Here is an 18,761-nt window from a genome sequence, read left to right as displayed (position 1 = left end):
TTGTGCAATATTTGGGACATGTCATTATATGTATAAAAATGGTAACAATAGAGGTCAGGAGGAATCCTTGACTTTATATTTATTTATTTATTTATTTATTTGTGGCAGAAAGTGTCCTTGCAAAAATCTATGAAATGGAATTTTTACTGCTAAAAATTTGTTTTTGAAAATCTAACAATGTTCATTCACCACTACCTATAATATGTTATTTCTTAAATTCTGTATTTAAAGCTAAATATTAAGCCCATATTCATTGATACTTTTATTAAAGGGTAAAAGATAACAGGCTTATAAAAGTTCCATTAAATGCTCATGCCTTATGATTCTCAAGAACATTACATGTTCTTAGCCTCAGCAAGAAGAAGGAAAATTAGATGTTACCAGAACTGAAATATGTTACTACAAACTGACTTTCTTTCCTGTACCCATGGAACTCCTGAGGGCTATTTCCCTTCTTTTAAATAAACTTATTAGAATCATAGAATGGTTTGGGTTGGAAGGAACCCTAACCTAGTTCCAATCCCCTGCCATGGGCAGGGACACCGTCCACTACATCAGGCTGCTCAAAGTCCCATCCAACTTGGCCATGAACACTTAAACAATTCAATACTTTTTAGTGAAAAATGAAGCAGACCTAAAGCTGCCTTCATCTTCTTTGCACTCCCCCTTTACAGAAAATTCATGTGAGTCATCATGAACTCCCAAACGTAAGAAACTTTAAACGTTTTATAAAGCTATGACCAGCCTCAACGTTCCCTCTTTGCATGGAATTTGTCAGTTACTGCAATTTTTATGCTATTTAATGGAGCAGAGATCTCCCACTTTTTCCTCAAAAAGGCACATGAAGAAACTGCATTACTTGCAGGACCCTGTCTGATCATTTATACTTTATTTATACTAAGAATTTGACTGGCTTTTGAACTTAATTTTGTATTCAAGCCATTTTTAAATTTTACTCTTTCATTTAGATTATATCTATTCTCGAAAAAAGTTACATATAAGTCATATCTGTCTGCGCTGAGTCAAATTCTGGTCCTTTACTAGATCAAGCTCAAACTGTTTTAAGGTCTTTAGGATTTTACCCGTTTTATGCACGTATAGCTTGTTAATTATTTACTTTTAGTAACATAATTTCAATCATCTCCTGACTTACTGAAGGAAAACTGATTTTTGCAATTAAAAAAAAAAATCTGTAACATTGTTTTCCTCCCTTTAAGCACTTTACACAAATACACGTGTACATGTCAGCCCACGTGTATTATGTGGACTAAATATCTAAGTGGAATTCCTCAAATTAAGTTGCAATGGAAAAATGTGTGTATAGTACAATATATATACTATGAATGAAGGAGAGATCTTTTATGTATACATATCTACACCTCAGTCAATTTTAAAAGGTCTGAGAATTCATTGGTTTGTTTCAAATACTAAAACGACTCCCTTAGGATTTATGAGCTAAGAATGCTTAGGGGTTTAGTGTCCTGACATCTCTTTAATTAGCAGTCTCCAAGATCTCACACTAAGAAGATGCTAAGCCAGTGCCTTCTGTCATATCTCAAGAGTTTCAGAAGGCTTGGAAGCCACAGAGGAAGCAGAATGTACTATGCCTGATAGCTATACAGTATGTACAACGTACCGTTTTCTTACTAGTACCTAACTTCTTGCTACCGCTCCTGCTTTGATGGTGATGAAGTTCTGAAAGAAATCCTAAGAACAATCCAGCCAAAATGGGTGAGGTAAATAAAGATGCTGTTGAAAAATATTTGGAGAACAATCCCCAGTTTGCCAAGGAATATTTCGACAGAAAAATGAGGGCAGAAGTGCTGGGAAGTATCTTTAAAGTGAGCCCTGGAGATGTGAAGGAAGGAGTCAGCTTCAAAGACATGTCCCGCTTGGAGGAGTGTAACATACTTTTCGAGCTGCTAACAGAAATCCAGGATGAAGCAGGCACTATGGAAAAGATAGTGCACAAAGCCCTGCAAAGGTTGGCACAGCTGCTGGCAGCTGATCGGTGTAGCATGTTTATTTGTCGTTCCCGAAATGGTATTCCAGAGGTAGCTACCAGGCTTCTCAATGTCACTCCAACTTCCACCTTTGAGGAGAATTTGGTGCATCCAGACAATGAGACTGTTTTTCCTTTGGACATCGGGATAGCGGGATGGGTTGCTCATACCAAGAAGTTTTTTAATATACCTGATGTGAAAAAGGTAAGTGAGTGACTTCTCTTGGGGAATGGGACTGTGCATACACTTAGCTTCCTTCCTGCACAGGGCTTGTGGTTTGGAGTCACTCTTCAAAAACATCTCAGAGACAGAAATCCAGACCAAAACCATCAGAAAGCCAACAGAAGAATATGTTTAAAATCCAGTAGAATTGCATCATGTAGCCTAGTGAGATAGTTCCATTATCCTTGCATAATAACTGAAATATAATTTGCTGTAATAAGGAAGGAGAACATTAAATTAATAGAGACCAACAAATACTTGTGTTTCTATTGAACCAGGCAGGCTCCTACTCTGTTTTCCAGTACAGGCTTGCAAGTACTATCCCTTGTCAAATTCCATTGAGTGTATAACAGCACAGAATAAGTGATTTGCAGTTTTCATAATGAAAGTGCTTCCTTCTAAGGGGGGTGAATGAACCCAAATGAAGATGATGTCAACATGTATGTCCAGTTTCACATCTATCTTTGAATTTAAAGTAGCTTCAAATTTAGTGTATGTCCAGATCCAGAGATTTATTCAGAACCATCTACAGAAGAAGATTAATGAGTCAGAGCTGCTCTGGCATTTTCAAAGTCCTTGTTGAATTTGCACAGAATCACCTTCTTTGACATGTTGATACGGGTCATTACAAATATTACATGAAAATTATGTGAGTGACCTAACACAAATTAAACATGCATGCATAAGAACTGCTTTAGAAACTGCTTTGAAATACAGAGGGAAATAAAAAGGTGCTTTGATTGTTGCATTTAAAAAACAAAACAAAACAAAAAAACAGCTAACCTTCAACTCTTAATCTTACATGGAGAAGCTCAGCAAAATCAAATGGTGCTAAGATAATTATACCAGATGATATCTGTCTTCTCAATATTTCCTACACTGTCAATTTAAAATTCTAGGGCATTTTAGAGATAGAAACCACCTCAGTGTCCTAAGCTCAATGTAAGCAATAATGTCTTTATACAGTAAAAGTAATGTTTTTTATCATGTTAAAAGTTGGCAGACAAATAAATAAAGGACTATTTTTAAAGCTTAACACCAAGCAAAAATGTAAACCTATGGGAACAGAACATTCCAGTATATAGTAAACTACCTCTGATGTAAGTAGGAATCATGGAAACAAACAGAAAAATGACTGATATGAGGAAACAAATCACTTGTTTTTTAACTGATCACTGAGACACCTTCTTCAGTGGCTGCTGTTCTGACAAGAAGCATATGACTTACTGCCTCTTACCACCACATGGGAAGATTGGAGGATAATCCTTCTAAATTCATAAGGCTGATTACATGAGAAAGATCAGGAGGATCAAGCAAGATGTGCCTTCTATCAGACACTGTACTGCTCCTTAATATCATTACGTGAGAGGTGCCTAGAGCAGGGCTGCCCAAATATTTCTGTGCTTGAAGCAGGACTTGTTCAAAATTTTGTGATAAATGTAATTTGAATACCTTTAAGAGTACCTCTCTGTCTATCCAGTACTGCTAGGTATATGTTTTACATGCATAAATTAATGTCTGCTGAATATCTATTCAGCTATTATTCAGTCACTTTAAGATCATTTTTCCTTTGGCATTCATTTATTTATTTAGGATTACTGAGGTCCATGCCACTAGGTCACACTTAAAAACACAGTTAAATCATGGGGCCGTCCATCCACATTTGATAACTAGATGTCATCAAAACTCCCGGAGACTTCACTGGGACCAAGGTTTGTTATTTGAAAATAACCAAAAAGGTCTCAAAATTGACAGCATTTCCACTCTACTTGTAAAACTAAAACATGAAAACAAATAAAATTCAGTGTCCAAATCCATACTTTCCACATAGGCAAAGCTCCCACTACTGTCACCAGAATTTTATCTCCATAAGGAATCCAGAAGTGCAATTTTATTCAGTAATATGTAAGGAATATAACCAGTCCACAACAGAAAAAAACAGCCAGCCACTGAGGCCTTTATCACACTTTCTTGGAAAAGATCATTATTTGTAAAATCAGTTTGTTTGCAGTTCAGTCAAACTAGATTGTCTGCTACCCAAATTCTGACAAGCAGATTTAAGTCAGAGAGGAGTTTTGCCCCTAATGTCTTGTCAGAATACAAAATGCACAATGAATAATTCCAGATGCCTGCAGTGCTTTAAGGATGTCATGTCTAACCACTTTCTATTGTTGACAGAATCCATATCCAGACAGCATTGCATTTTAAAGTCTTAAATATATGACAACACTGACAAACCCACAGCGAGACATCGTCATGCTTCAATCACCACCCCTGTGTAACAAGAGGGAATGTAACAAAAGGTCACAACAGCAATCAATCTTTGAAAAAAAATGTAAGACCCCACTTCTAGTGCCTGGGAGCCAGTTCTTTAGGGATTATCTCCATCAACCTGGAAAAGTACCAATAAACGTGAGGAAGCTCCTCATCCTGACTAATGCTTCAGAAAAGAAAAGCAGAGGAAAAGATACAGACCTTCCATAATTAACTTAGTAGCAAGAACAGTCTCTCCCCACGAGATTACAGACCTGTTGACTGCAAGAGCTAATAGTGTTTAATCCAGGATTTAACAGCAGTGAGATATAGGAGGCCAGGAAAGACCACTGCCCTGATGGTTGGCCTCACATTGTTCCCAGGGCCTAGCAGAGTATGCTAATTCCACAGTAAATTGAAAGACTGCATAAGATTTGGTATGTCTGCTATTATCCTTTAATTATTAACTGATACCATTGACAAAATGATAAAGAGTTTACCTTACATCATGTCCTAAGGTACTACTTCCAAATAGAACTAAGAACTAGTTAGACGAGGAACATGACTTCCAAGGAATTAAAATCTCACAGTCTCAGCTTGTCAGAGTCAACAATGAAGACAATAATATATTTGCTTTAATCCACCATGCATTTAAACTATTGCATTATTGCTTCTAATTCAGATATATGTGAAGACAAAGATGTTCCTAAAGATTGAAATCTCAAGAAATAATTTTCCTTATTATAGTAGAGAAAAAAAATATATAAAGTGGTGGGAAAAAAAAATAAAAAGTATTAGAAGGCTTTAGGATTAATTCCATGAAGGGACCTAAATGTGGAGAGATTCTGCTATCTCCAACTTGAATTAAGCAGCCAGAGCAATGATTATTGTGGCACCTAGTGTAACTACTGGAGATCTGTGATACAAACCATCTTAAAAACTTCTTCAAGTTGTGAGCACTTGTATTATTCCTTTGTAAATTGATCCAGCCTCAGTTTGCATGAGCCTTTTTCTGGGAGCTCTACTTCTCTATAATTAAAAGGTGGGAGAGACTTTCATGCCAGGCCTGTCAGAACTAACACGAGTTTCAGGTTCATGGGAACACACGAATCCCTAGACTTCAGGCTGTCTGAGCCTGGAACCAAAACAAAGAGACACTCCATCCCTTCTCTTACTTTTACAGTTTGGTGTAGATTCAAGTTAAAGACAATTTGAAAAAGGAAGAGAAGAAAGCAAAAGGAAGACCTGAACATGGCAGAGGGAAAGAATTATGGAGGAAGAAGGCAGAAGAATGGGAATCACTTTGTGGTGGAGCTGGTAGCATGGCAGTCTCTTGCTAATGAGATTCTCGGTTCTTAACTCATCTTCTGCTAGGCCCCTAGCAACGCGATCTTGAAGAAGAACCCCAAGTATCCAACATATTGATGTTAAATAATGCTCCAAAGGCGAGAGGACAATTGTGAAATTAACTTTAGATGGAAATTCTTCACAAAAAAATTCAAAACTCATAAGATTAGAACGAATGAGAGCAAAGATACACAATGCTACAGAAGAACTGCCTTCCTAAATGTTTGGAAAGCAGTGAGAATTGAATGAAACAATCCCAAGAAAAAGTAAACATAGGGGAAAAAATTGAGAGGTAGCTTTTTACCTAGAAAGATTCTGCACTGTACATGTAAATATCTGTTCCTCCATTTTATATTGTCATCTTGATAACAAACTGATTGTTATTATAAGAGAGAAATAGATTTCCATTTTTTCCAGTTAATATTTGCTATATTGAGTATAAACATATGACAAAGATTCAGTCAACTTTCAAGAAAACATTTTAACATATGAAGAAGTTTATATTAATCCTGCCCTCCAGGAAACAAGCAAACAAACCAACCCCAAATAGCTTTCATTCTTATTTTGAATTAACTTGTGTTAAAAGAGGAAAGCTCTCAAAATGGAAGGAAGAACAAATATTAAAAATTACAAATGAAAAGTTCCCTTTCAGCCTTATTTTCTTGCTATATGTGAAAAAATGACTTATAGCAACATAATACAGATTCATTTTGAAAAAGTTGCAAAATATCCACTAACCATGGCCAGAAAGCAGAAAATCATTGAAAAGTGACATGACTGAAGTTTAACCCCAAAATGCTCTCAAATATATATTAATGTCTATTTACTTTCATTTTCAAAACTCTAATGATCTTGAAGGTATCAAAGTCAATTTGTTCTGTTATGCTAGTAAGCTACATCTAAAAATGCATCTGTCTTACTTCCCTGACAAAACTTGATTTTCTGAATGTTTTCTAACGAATGGCCAAATCATTTAACTAATTGGTTTTGAATCAGAACTTTATTTTCATAGCTGATGCTAAATGCTTTTAATATTCCATTCATATTCAATTGTATCATTACAAAACAGAAACATTTGTGAGTTGAGAATAGGATAAGGAGATATAATACAGCACTACAACTCAGCAGTAAAAATTTTGTTTGAAAAATCTGAGCCAATGCAAGACAATCAGTAGAAGAACAAATATCAGGAAGAGGAAAAAATACCGCAGACTACCAGACAATAAAAAAGAAACATGTAAAGATTGTGCAAAAAATCATGTGATAGTGATGACAGTGTCATGCTGGCTCCTGATGTCACCACCTCCTATGGTTTCTCTTCCTGTAGTGTTCCAGACCCATGTCTGGTCATCCTACAACTGAAGGATGATGTATTTCTACAGTTTGAGCTGACCTATCCAACCCAGAACCTGCACTCCACTGTGCAGATAGCAGCAAAGTAGTCATAACTGCAAGTGCTCCCAGAAAGTCCCTCTTCCTCTGTGCTTCATAATAGGAAAGAGGTGGAGGAAAATAGGCATTGGCTGTCTACCACCATAGCTGCAGGATTAAGTCTTACTGCTTCTTGTCCACTGTGATATCAGGTGCACTTTGCCGAACTTAAAATTGGGAAGTGGCTGCACAGCAAGGTACTGACAAGTCACTCAGAAACAACACAAGAAGGAAGAAAGTAAGAATGGGAGTAATGGTGAAAACTGGGAATAAGGGCAAACCAAGGCGTAAATGTCATCTGCGGGACATGGATAAAATGCTATCATATTGCTTCATAGCCCCCAGTCAAAAAAGCAAAGATTTATGAGACAGTCTCATTTCCTAATGCAGCAAACCACATGCAGTGAAGGTGTTGATGGTGGGCCAGATGATAAGCAATTGAAACTAAGGAAGTATACTGGAGATGTGAGAAGCCTCCATACTAAAAACTTACAGCTGCTGTTCCTATTGGTTCAGATGAACCAATACAGTGAGACTTCACCCTGACTGGCCAAACTGGGAAGTGGGTTCCATATTCCTTTATATCTTCAATTGCATTGCTTTTCAGAATTCTCCCTTTCTCTTTCTTTCTTGAATTTATATAAATTACACATCTTTGTATGTACCATGGAAACCAAATTAACAATGATTACACTCATTACTTAAAATATTTTTTGCATTTTCTGATCAAATTTACATTTGCTGAGTGATTATGCTAAGGAGTTTGTCCTGAAGGTTTTGGGTAGTGTCAAACTCACGTGACTCCAGCTGCATTTTGCCATTAATCCAATCAGAAATGCTCAAGACTTAGCTCAGTGTTATGGAGCACAGTGTAGCTAAGATGTCAGTCCTAAAATAACATGGTGCTCTTCCATTATTAAATACTGAATGATGGTTGAATGAACATTAGAACAATCATCTTCAGTTATAATAATAATTATTATCAAGTTTGGCATAGAATAAAACCTGTGAAAGTTTAGAAATCTTGGACAACTCTTTTTCATAATTTGCTTAAAGAATTGTGGGATATCTAAAACCAGCCAGCAAGGCAGAATTTGTCATGAAAGACGTAAGGTCTTTCAAGACTGCTAAAAGGAAACATAGATGAACATCACTCCGAAGACAGGAACTGAGATCTGCAGGGAGAACCATGAAATAAGAAAGATAAAATGATTCCTTCTTATAGATGGTCCTTCCATAAGAAATTTTTAGAAATAATAAAGTAACACTGATTTTTGAAACAAACAAGCAAACAAACAAACAAACAAAAAACAGCAATGTAATTGTAAAGTATAATCTGGTCACATAATCTTTGAAAATTAACCTATTTCTTGAAATGCCTGTGGTTCCCAGGGAAGATACTTTTTCTAATTTTTACCCTATTACCAACACAAACTTACAGCTGTGTAGCTACAATTCACAATCATACACAGTATAGTCTCAGCAAGCAAGCCTATTCATAACCACCATTCAAGGAAAGTAAACAATATTGTTAAAAAGAATGGCCAAATTTTTCACTCGTAAGATCAGGCTCAAAAGACTTAAGTTTCTACCTTCATATAATCATGGGAACACTGAGATACTCTTCTGGCTCTGGTACTACAGAGCTTATTTATGTATCAACATGATTTTCCAGACATTGTGAAAAGTGATTTTATTCAAAATCAAAAGGAGTTTATGTTCTCAAAAGAAAAAATTTTAAAACTTTGATTGGAAAAAAGGCTTCAAAACCCCCTGCCAGTTGTGTGCAAAATAATCAATAATGTAAAGTCTAAATTAAGCACAAAATTTTGCTTGTATATGCAAATCACGTGTGATTGAAGTCTTTGTGATAAAGCTGCCAATGTGTCACGAGGTATTTATATCTGTCTGTATTTGCACTATCTAGGCACTATTCAGGTTGGCTTGTAGTTATTTTCTTATTACCTGCAGAAATCTTGCTACCAAAGTTCTTCCCAAGCACCACTACTTGTCTGGAGTAATTAAACAAATTAAACTCAGCTGTTTTATCCTGTTGATTCAACTCACTTGGTGTATGCAGGTCCCTTTTAAGTAGTTGCAGATCGGGGATTCAGATGTCTGTTAAGTGACATCCCTATACCATTTTCCTAGAAAAAGAGAAAACAGCAACTCATCAAAATGATTGAGAGAAGTAAAGAAAATATCCCTCTTCACCTGGACCTCATCAATTTATAAATAAATAGATTTATTTGTAACTGGCCACACTTTCCAGGGACCCAAATACAGCATGATTTATTGAATGACAGAGAGAATTTATGGGGATAATACAAGCTTTCCCTAAAAGAATCAATTCTCTGTAATGCAGACCAATTAGTAAATACAGAAAAACACATTTCAGAGTTACTTCCACACCATTGATTCATTTCCCAAAAATACAGTCCTAGCAGGAAATTTCAAATGGAAATATTAATGATGGGCAAACTAAAGGCTATAAAGAACTGAAGGAAAAAAATAAACCTAACATTTTGAACACAGAATAAAGTCCAGTCTAACTTCTCAGGGTTGGATAAACTATCAATTCAGCATATCCCAGAAACATTTGCTAAAGAGGAAGGGGGAAAAAAGAAAATCAGAGAAAAGATCCAAACAATTAGTAGACAAACGATTTTAGTTCTGGCATTTCCTAGCATTATCATCCTTGATTATATATATATTTTTTTTTTCTAAAGTAGTTTTCTGTACAAAAGCAGAAAATCTGGTATGTGGCATCCTGCAACATTCTCCAGTACATCAGCAAGGAGGAAACGTTTAGGTCCACCACAAAGATCTCAAATGATCTTCCATGAAAGATAACCTATCTTTCCAGTGCTTACATGACAGAATGAAAAGAATAGTTTTTACTAAAACCTCCTCAGCATTCAGCTTCAATGATTGAAGTTGAATTGGAGTGATAGTTATGGCTCTTTCATTAGTGACATAGTATCAGCCCCACAAGATCCCATGTCACAACAAAAATAACTGTGTGCCCTGATCCCTCCTGGTCTACACCCTCTGATTCAAGTTGGGGTGGGAGCTGCAGGAATGGGAGTCTGTCAGAGAGGTTATAAGCATAAATTATCAAATACAACAATCATTAGCTTTTGGCATGATAACTAACTGTGATGCTTTTCAACTGTGGCTTTGATTTTTCTTTTTTAATTATTTTTTTCAGAATAACCATTTTTCTGACTTTCTGGACAAAAAAACTGGTTATACAACGACCAACATGTTGGCAGTCCCAATTATGCAGGGTAAAGAGGTGCTTGCTGTTGTGATGGCTCTCAACAAATTAAATGCCACTGAGTTCTCAAAAGAGGATGAAGAGGTAATAACCTCAAATGTTATACAACAGCACAGTTTAGTTCACAAAGTAGTCTGAGTGAATCTACTTGATTTGAAACTGTTGTCTATTTTTTTTTCTTTTAAATCATTTTTAGGTCTTTAAAAAATACCTCAATTTTATATCTTTGGTCCTAAGAAACCATCATACATCATACCTCTACAATATTGAATCCAGAAGAAGTCAGGTAAAGAAGGATTTGTTCATGATAATACTTTGTTTTTAAATGAGACTATTATGCCCACTATTTTATATTCTCACTAGATTATTGAAGTAAGAACGGCATCTATTCAATTATTTTGTTTGTTTGTTTGTTTTTATTTTTGTTTTATTACAGTAGTTCAATTTATTCTTTTATTCTGGAATACTCAATATTCATATGTGTTTTGTTGTTGTTGTTGTTTTTTCATTAAAAACACTTTACCATTGTGACAATTTCTCTTTTGTTGTAAATAGATGCTTTTGTGGTCTGCCAACAAAGTATTTGAAGAGCTAACAGACATAGAACGGCAGTTTCACAAAGCGCTGTATACTATTCGAATGTATTTAAATTGTGAAAGATATTCTGTTGGTCTCCTGGACATGACCAAAGAGAAGGTAATATTCATTTTGCCTACCTGTGAGAAACGTGTTACTCCTAACTTTAAGTTATAAAGTCTGTCCTTCTAGTTTCCTACGTATTTCTAGTGCACCCCTCTCCAAGATAAAAAGATACCATCCCTTCTAATACTTTGGGATAATTCATACAAAATCTGACTGATTTACAAAATAAGCATGGCAAAGTACATGATTAATATTAGGGCTAATTCTGAAATAATTTTTCATATTAATAAAAATATCTGAGTAAGGAAAGAAGTGTAGTCTGATTATTGCTTTATAAATGCCTGCTTTCTAAAACAACAATTAAAGTGTACAGTTGGAGAGATAAGCTTCATATTCATCTGAAATTTACTGGTTAATTGCCTGGAATATCCTTAACGTTTTCTTAGTTTTGTCTGAAATATGACCACACAACTGTTGTGGAGAAAAAAAAAATGTTATCTGCAGATTTCATGTTACCTCTGAAGACAGACCCGATGTTTTCCCTTTTGCTAATGCCTGTGTATTATTTTCCCAGGAGTTCTATGATGAATGGCCAATTCGGCTGGGGGAGGCAGAGCCTTACAAAGGCCCCAAAACACCTGATGGAAGAGTGAGGATATTCATTTTTCTTTTTATGAGTCTTAATTCTGATGTTGAGTGCCTTGTCACCTACATGTTTTTCTCTTTTTACTTAGGAAGTCAACTTTTATAAGATTATTGACTATATTTTACATGGAAAAGAAGAAATCAAAGTTATTCCGTGAGTATTCATTGGCAGCCTGTGAATATGTGGTCATTAGATTTATTGCTGGTATAGAATAATTACGTGTCTGTATCTGCAGAAATCACCTAATTTCATTCTCTCTCTAAAGGTCACCTCCAGCAGATCACTGGTGTCTTATCAGTGGATTGCCAACATATGTTGCTGAAAATGGATTTGTAAGTTCATAGCAAAAGTAAAAACTCTTAACCTTAAAGTTTTAATCCATGCAGTACTTCTGATCGGAAAAAAAAAAAAAAAATCAACAAAACAACCTTCCCTATACCAAAAAGGCTCTATAAAAATACTGTGCTGCTTCCAGAGAAATCATGTGAAATCATAGTCTGGACAGAGACAAGCCCTCAGCACAAATAGTCAATTATGGTGACATCAGAGGAATAAATTGTGTGTCTGATGTCATTTTGCAACTGTGTGAACTATGTTAAATAAAAAATGTAAAAGTAAGAAAATCATTTTATATACAGTTCTTTTTTTTTTTTTTTCTTGCAATAAGTTGGAAAACATGGGTTGGGCCAAGTGAGCCAGAAAGTACGTGTAGCTCCCAACTAGTACAGCGCTAGTTTAACATGGCATGTAGCATAGCCTAGATACTTAACTCAAAGTCATGGTGAATGACAGATATTAGTAATTTTACAGCATTTGTAACAGCAGTAAGGACGAAGCCCTGGGAATAAGTACTCATTTGTTTATTTCTGCAAATCCCCATGCCATTTTAAACTGGCATGGTAGTGGTTTTCTTAAGCCTTATGCACTGAGGCATCATACATGAGGCACTTTGTTATAAGCACTCCAGAATTCTGTTACAATAACCGCAACTGCATTAATAGGAATGGTTTTACTTTTTGTAGCTAGCTAGGCTGCTGACTGTTTTTACCTTAGCAAATATATATGCCTTCTTTAAACATTAGGACAAGTTTAGTGTTCGTTACATTGCCTTTAAACAATGCCCCCTTTTCTTTCTACTGCAGATTTGTAACATGATGAATGCACCAGCAGATGAATATTTCACATTTCAGGTAATTCCAGTGATGATAAGAGTTATAAACTTTGTGGAAAATATGCTAGTGTTTTCCACCAATTAGTTATACATTTGGATACATAAACAATTCTGTAATTTGTAGGACTTAATGTTAAATTGCCTATATCAATAGCTGTACTACTTTAAAAGAAATATGCAGTATTTCCTGCTCTCTGGCTTTCCTACAGAAAGGACCTGTGGATGAGACCGGATGGGTTATCAAAAACGTCCTCTCGTTGCCTATTGTCAACAAAAAAGAAGAAATTGTGGGAGTTGCAACATTTTACAACAGGAAAGATGGAAAACCTTTTGATGAGTATGATGAACAGATCATTGAAGTAAGCTTAATATCATTATAGGCTTTAAGGAGCGATATGATGCTAATCAAAATATTATTGTAAAAACATTTGATAATATCTAGAAATTTCTAACAGGCTCTATTAAGATCAACAGAAACACTATCTTCTTCGCCATAGAATTTCTTAAGAATCAGAGAATTTTATTGCCCTTTGTAAACCTGAAAATTTATGAGTTCGTTTATGTTTCAATCGTAAACAAAAGTCAGGTGTAATTTTTATTTTTAGTCATTTGACTTTTTAATGATGGTCAACATTCCTAATTAATGTGAGTGGGTAAAAAACAGAACAGAATAGAATAAAATGGAATAGTTCAGGTGGAAGGGACCTTCAAAGTTCATTTAGTCCAACTGCCTGACATGTTCAGGGCTAACCAAAAGTTTAGCATATTACTGAGGGCATTGTCCAAATGCCACATGTAAGCAGGTATGCCATGCTGCTTACCAAAGGACATAATGCCTGCAAGCATAAACTCAAAGGGAGTTCATGCACTTTGGCATGATAAGATGTTACACAGTGCATTCAAGCCCACCCAGCTATCTTAAGCCCCATAAGCCTCAAAGTCCTGTATACAAAATAGGACTATGGGCCCTTAGTTACATAGGTTGAGACAAACAACATCATTAAAAGCTCTAAGGGTCTAACAGAATCTGCTGATGGAAGGTAAAGGTCTCTAACAGGTAGAGTTGCACGTTGCTGTTTAAAGGGCACTACCAGAAACTGAACTTAAAAAAAAAAATATTCAAATCATCTGTTCAATTTTATTGTCATGTTGTCATTTCCACTTTGCTTGGCTTTGTTCTAGACTCTTACACAATTCCTGGGGTGGTCTGTCTTAAATACTGACACTTATGACAAAATGAACAAGCTTGAAAACAGAAAAGACATTGCTCAGGAAATGCTAATGTACCAGACAAAGGCCACTCCTTCTGAAGTTGAATCTATACTGGTGAGTTTCAGTCCACAGTCACAAAATTAAAATAGGAAATTTGCTACACAAAACTGAATATGATATTCATTTTTCATTTTTAGAAATACAAAGAAAAATTAAATGTAAAGAGTATAGAAGAATGTGATGAAAAGGATCTTATCAGGATTTTGGTAAGTCAATAAACTAAAAATTTGACTTTTGAAAGCATGTTGACATCAGATGGTAATGGACCCTCCTTACAAGAAAACATTGTATATAGATAAATTCTGTTTAATATGATTAATATTAGCCATCAGTTCCACAAGCTAGATCAAGCTAATTTGATTTAATAATACATCTTCAACTTCATTGGTTCCTCCATGTGCACATCCCACTGGTACCTACAGGGAAACATTCTGTCTCAAATATGTGTTGACAGACTTGGATAGCCAGAGTTATATAGAAACCTTTATATGAATAAACACTTAAAGTGTTGAACTCCATTAAATGTCCACATGAACAGTGCTATCCCTATAATTATATTTATTTCATTTTGGACATAAAAGAGGATACCTTGATCTAGGTTGCTTTCATTTTGAGTAAGAGAACACATACAGAAGCGTCCAGTAGAACTAACCTAGTTTCTCATGAATTTTCCTGTATTTCTCTAGACAGAGAAGTCTTACTGTAACTAAAACAAAACTAAAAGATGTGCTTCAGGAAAGCACCAAATGCACTCTGACTGTTAATGATCGAAATAGAACTAGGTTGAAAAAGAAACATCAAACACACACAAGTCTGTTGACCTCCAATATCAGCCATGTATTTCCTCCTATTACACCACATTTGCTAATGCAGGCATGTGTACATGCATGCCAGGGTTCAATGCTGAAGTTTCACTGGCTCCCACAGAACAGATGCTCACACAGCTTGTAAGTGGTGAAACACAAAAACATCAACAGTCCATGTGTAGCTCCACACACCTTTTAAAGAAAACAGAGAGAAGCATTCTTAAATCTCTCTGTTTGCAGAGCAACAAGTGATTAGGATGGTGCTGGCCTTCAAATGTGAAAATATAATAACACTGGTATGAATTTTTAAATCTCCAGAAAGAAAGTAAAATGTGTTCTCTCAACACTGTGGTGTCAAGTATTTAAAGGTCTTATATGTTCTGCACTGCAAAGTCAACATGCAAATTCTTTATCCTATTTAAGGCCTGGAATCCCAGATTGTTAATGAGATAAAGCAGGTGTTTCTAGATCTGATGATTCACAAAGTAATGGGTCTTAAAACACCAGTGCCCCAGGTTTTTTTGTCCTTGACCTCTGAGCAGAGTAAATTTAAAGGAAAATCCAACCAAAGGAGAAGGCAATGCTCTTCCATGGATGTTCAGCATTATTTGTTGAAATACATGCAGAGGGGGAAATAGATTTAGAATTTTCCTTATTTGTAAAAAGAAGATCATTTATTGGCTATGTGGGAGAAGGGAATAATTGTGGTCATATAATATATTTTTGTGTTGCAGCAGACATCCTTTAAAATATACTACTGCTCTCCTTAGGCTTTGGACGTACAAATGGAAAGCATTACAGCACAGTTTGCTAATATCGTTATTACCAGTTAGGCTATTCAATGTGAATCCATATAATGTATACAACATGAAATTTAATACAAGCTTCTTAACATTTGTATCCTCTGAATTTTAGAATTTAGTAAATGCTTTCTGGACATTCTTTAGTACAAGGAAGAGCTGACCTAAGCTCTGTATCTGCTCTTCAGGGAGAGAAAAGTCTTTGAAAGGCATCCAGCTAGCATCTGATAAAATCTAGTATGTGGGGAAAATAAAATGCACTTATACTGTCCACTACTTCTGGAATGATCCCTCATTTTCATCAGTGGTCAGGATTGTTCAGAACAGGCTGCTCTAAACCACAGAGGACGCTTCTAATACAGAATCACCACCAACTACAGCAGTAAAAAGGAAATGACTAAGGGATTTGAAGTAAGCCATAATAACTGAAAACTACAAACTTGGTACATTTAAGCATTGTATCAATTTTTATTGTATGCATATATTGAGATCATTCAAGAGCAAAGCAGTCAAGAACCTATTGAAAGCAAACAAGAACGTAAGTAAAATTATTCAGCCACTCAGACTATTAGTTGTGAATTTTTACAATTGATTTGTAGGTTTTTCCACTCTGCTTTACATCTGCCAAATAATCCCTACAGATTTCTCTGTGAAGTGTATACAGGTTATCACAGACACAAAGAGAGATTGTCAAAGCAGACAGGATGAGGCAGAGTAATTTAGACAGGGTTAGACAGACTAATTGGTTGTGGACCATCAACAAACCACCAGCACTCTAGAGGTTTAAAAATGTACAGGAATCCTTGCTTGGCTGTAGGCCAAAAGGGAAGAACACTTTTACCAGGAAAAGCTGGGATTGTTTAATAATTTTCGCTGTGAAAAAGATTAACTGCAGCTTTGAGATCAGGGTAAAAGTGGGAAGCCACCAAGGCCTGCGTCTTCATAGCTAAGGAATTGCTGAGATTGTCACAACCAACTGTTCTGGAATTCAGGGTAGGAAGAAACACCACCTGCCCAAGACTTTTACCTATTCTCTTGGAGAAGAAAAACAGCAGTACCACCATTGTGTTTCAAAACTTAATGTGCATTAGATTCTACGGAAACCTGAGGTCTTTGACCATAAAGCAAACATACTGTCCTTATGCAATGTTTCCACTGAAGAAAGAACATTTTTCCCAACATTGTTCGGCCATAAAAATCCTTGTGCTTTTAACTTTCCCTAACAGAAGGAAGAATTACCTGATCCAAAAGATTTAGAACTATATGAATTCCGCTTCAGTGACTTTCCTGTTACAGAGCATGGCCTGATAACTTGTGGAATACGACTGTTCTTTGAGATAAATGTTGTCGAAAAGTTCAAAGTCCCAGCAGAGGTCTGACTTTTTTTTTTTTTTCATCTTGTTTATGTTTCTTTTAAGATAGAAGAAAAATAGCTGGCTGATGGTACTTTAATATAGAAGTAAGCTATATTAAGTACGAATAGGATTAGTTATTGTATGGATAACAATATTCATTCTTAAGCATTTGCATGTCTGTCATAAAGTCTTAAAACCGATCCTGAAATTGTGTGATTTGCGGAAGGAATTAAATCAACATACATTTATATAAGAACATTCTGGTGTTGCCATGTTTAATTTAATAGAACTTGCATGTTATCCGAGTAATTTTACAGTATGTTCCATTAATTTTATAGAAATTTCATAATTTTTTTTCAGTTAACAGCACAGTATCAACCACTTTTAATCATAACAGGTCCTTACAAGATGGATGTACACAGTCAGGAAGGGCTATCGAGATATCACATACCACAACTGGCGGCATGGATTCAATGTGGGACAAACAATGTTTACGCTGCTGATGGTAATACTGCTAATATTAACTTTACATGCATTATTTATTTTTTCTTTCAAGGCAGGTACACACTCAGAGTTGTTCGTTTTCTTTTACAGACAGGCAGAATAAAGAAATACTATACTGATCTAGAAGCCTTTGCGATGGTTGCTGCTGCTTTCTGCCATGACATTGATCACAGAGGAACCAACAACCTGTACCAGATGAAGTAAGTGCAAATACTCAAATATATGGCTATGAAGTATTTTTAGTGGTAAATGAAAACAAAACAAAACAAACAAACAAACAAAAAAAAAAAAAAAAACAAATGAACAAAAAAGTCAACACATGGAAAAATATAATGTAGATATTTCAGTTTATATAGCATGAATGGACATTCATCCTACAGAAGATTCCTTCCTCAGTATCTGTCAGGTCTGCTGAACCAAAGATAAAATGCAAAAAAAGAATTTTGGAAGGATCTGCTGGAGCTGTGGATCATTTTTAGGAGAGCCTCAGCTCTTGCAACACTTATAGTGGAGCCTTATGCACAGGAGACCACACAGAAATGAGAAAAGAAAATTAACGAGATAACAAAGCCAAAATTACTGGCAGTGAGCGGGAGCACAGAAACCTGCAGAGTCTAAAGTGCTAATTGATTCGTGTAGGACCTACAAGGACTTCTGCCACAGATTTGTCCTCAGCAGCAAGCCAAGGTTGAAGGGGAGACTGAAGCCTCAGAAGTAATCATCACTCCTTTTCTCTTCTTTAATGCCTTTCAGCATGTATAAAAGCCCCTATCTAGATGACGGTTGTTTTAAGTTCATGCCAGACTCCCAATCTGAAAATTGGTTCAGGTGCCATAAGAGGAATTCATCGAAGCAAATGAGACGGCTCTGCTACAATGTGATCAAAAGGACAAGAATTATTTTGCCTCTAACATTTTTAAGTGAAAAAATATTTAAATGAAGATCAAGAAGACAAAAAAAATATTCTGGGACAACAACAGTTAGGCTAGAAATATAAAAACATCTATGTCTGTTGATATTACAGTAGGA

The 18,761-nt window shown here is 35.7% G+C and overlaps 1 protein-coding gene across 1 annotated transcript in view; it reads left to right on the top strand.

Annotated features, from left to right (window-relative positions):
- Window positions 1-1,727: 1,727 nt before the first annotated feature.
- The window catches only part of PDE6C (phosphodiesterase 6C), a 28,823-nt gene continuing 11,789 nt past the window's right edge, over window positions 1,728-18,761 (top strand). Inside the window, exons 1-14 of the mRNA XM_005013598.6 lie at window positions 1,728-2,207; window positions 10,468-10,620; window positions 10,733-10,822; window positions 11,092-11,232; window positions 11,753-11,827; window positions 11,913-11,977; window positions 12,090-12,156; window positions 12,967-13,014; window positions 13,205-13,354; window positions 14,178-14,321; window positions 14,405-14,473; window positions 17,100-17,246; window positions 17,626-17,733; window positions 17,823-17,932. Coding sequence (XP_005013655.2) covers window positions 1,728-2,207; window positions 10,468-10,620; window positions 10,733-10,822; window positions 11,092-11,232; window positions 11,753-11,827; window positions 11,913-11,977; window positions 12,090-12,156; window positions 12,967-13,014; window positions 13,205-13,354; window positions 14,178-14,321; window positions 14,405-14,473; window positions 17,100-17,246; window positions 17,626-17,733; window positions 17,823-17,932 — 1,847 coding nt within the window. The remainder of the gene's footprint in view (window positions 2,208-10,467; window positions 10,621-10,732; window positions 10,823-11,091; window positions 11,233-11,752; window positions 11,828-11,912; window positions 11,978-12,089; window positions 12,157-12,966; window positions 13,015-13,204; window positions 13,355-14,177; window positions 14,322-14,404; window positions 14,474-17,099; window positions 17,247-17,625; window positions 17,734-17,822; window positions 17,933-18,761) is intronic.

The sequence above is a fragment of the Anas platyrhynchos genome, chromosome 6 (assembly GCF_047663525.1).
Source record: "Anas platyrhynchos isolate ZD024472 breed Pekin duck chromosome 6, IASCAAS_PekinDuck_T2T, whole genome shotgun sequence".
In the NCBI taxonomy this organism is placed as follows: domain Eukaryota; kingdom Metazoa; phylum Chordata; class Aves; order Anseriformes; family Anatidae; genus Anas; species Anas platyrhynchos.
Note: the sequence above shows the minus strand (reverse complement) of the source record. Positions and strands in the feature narration are given on the sequence as shown.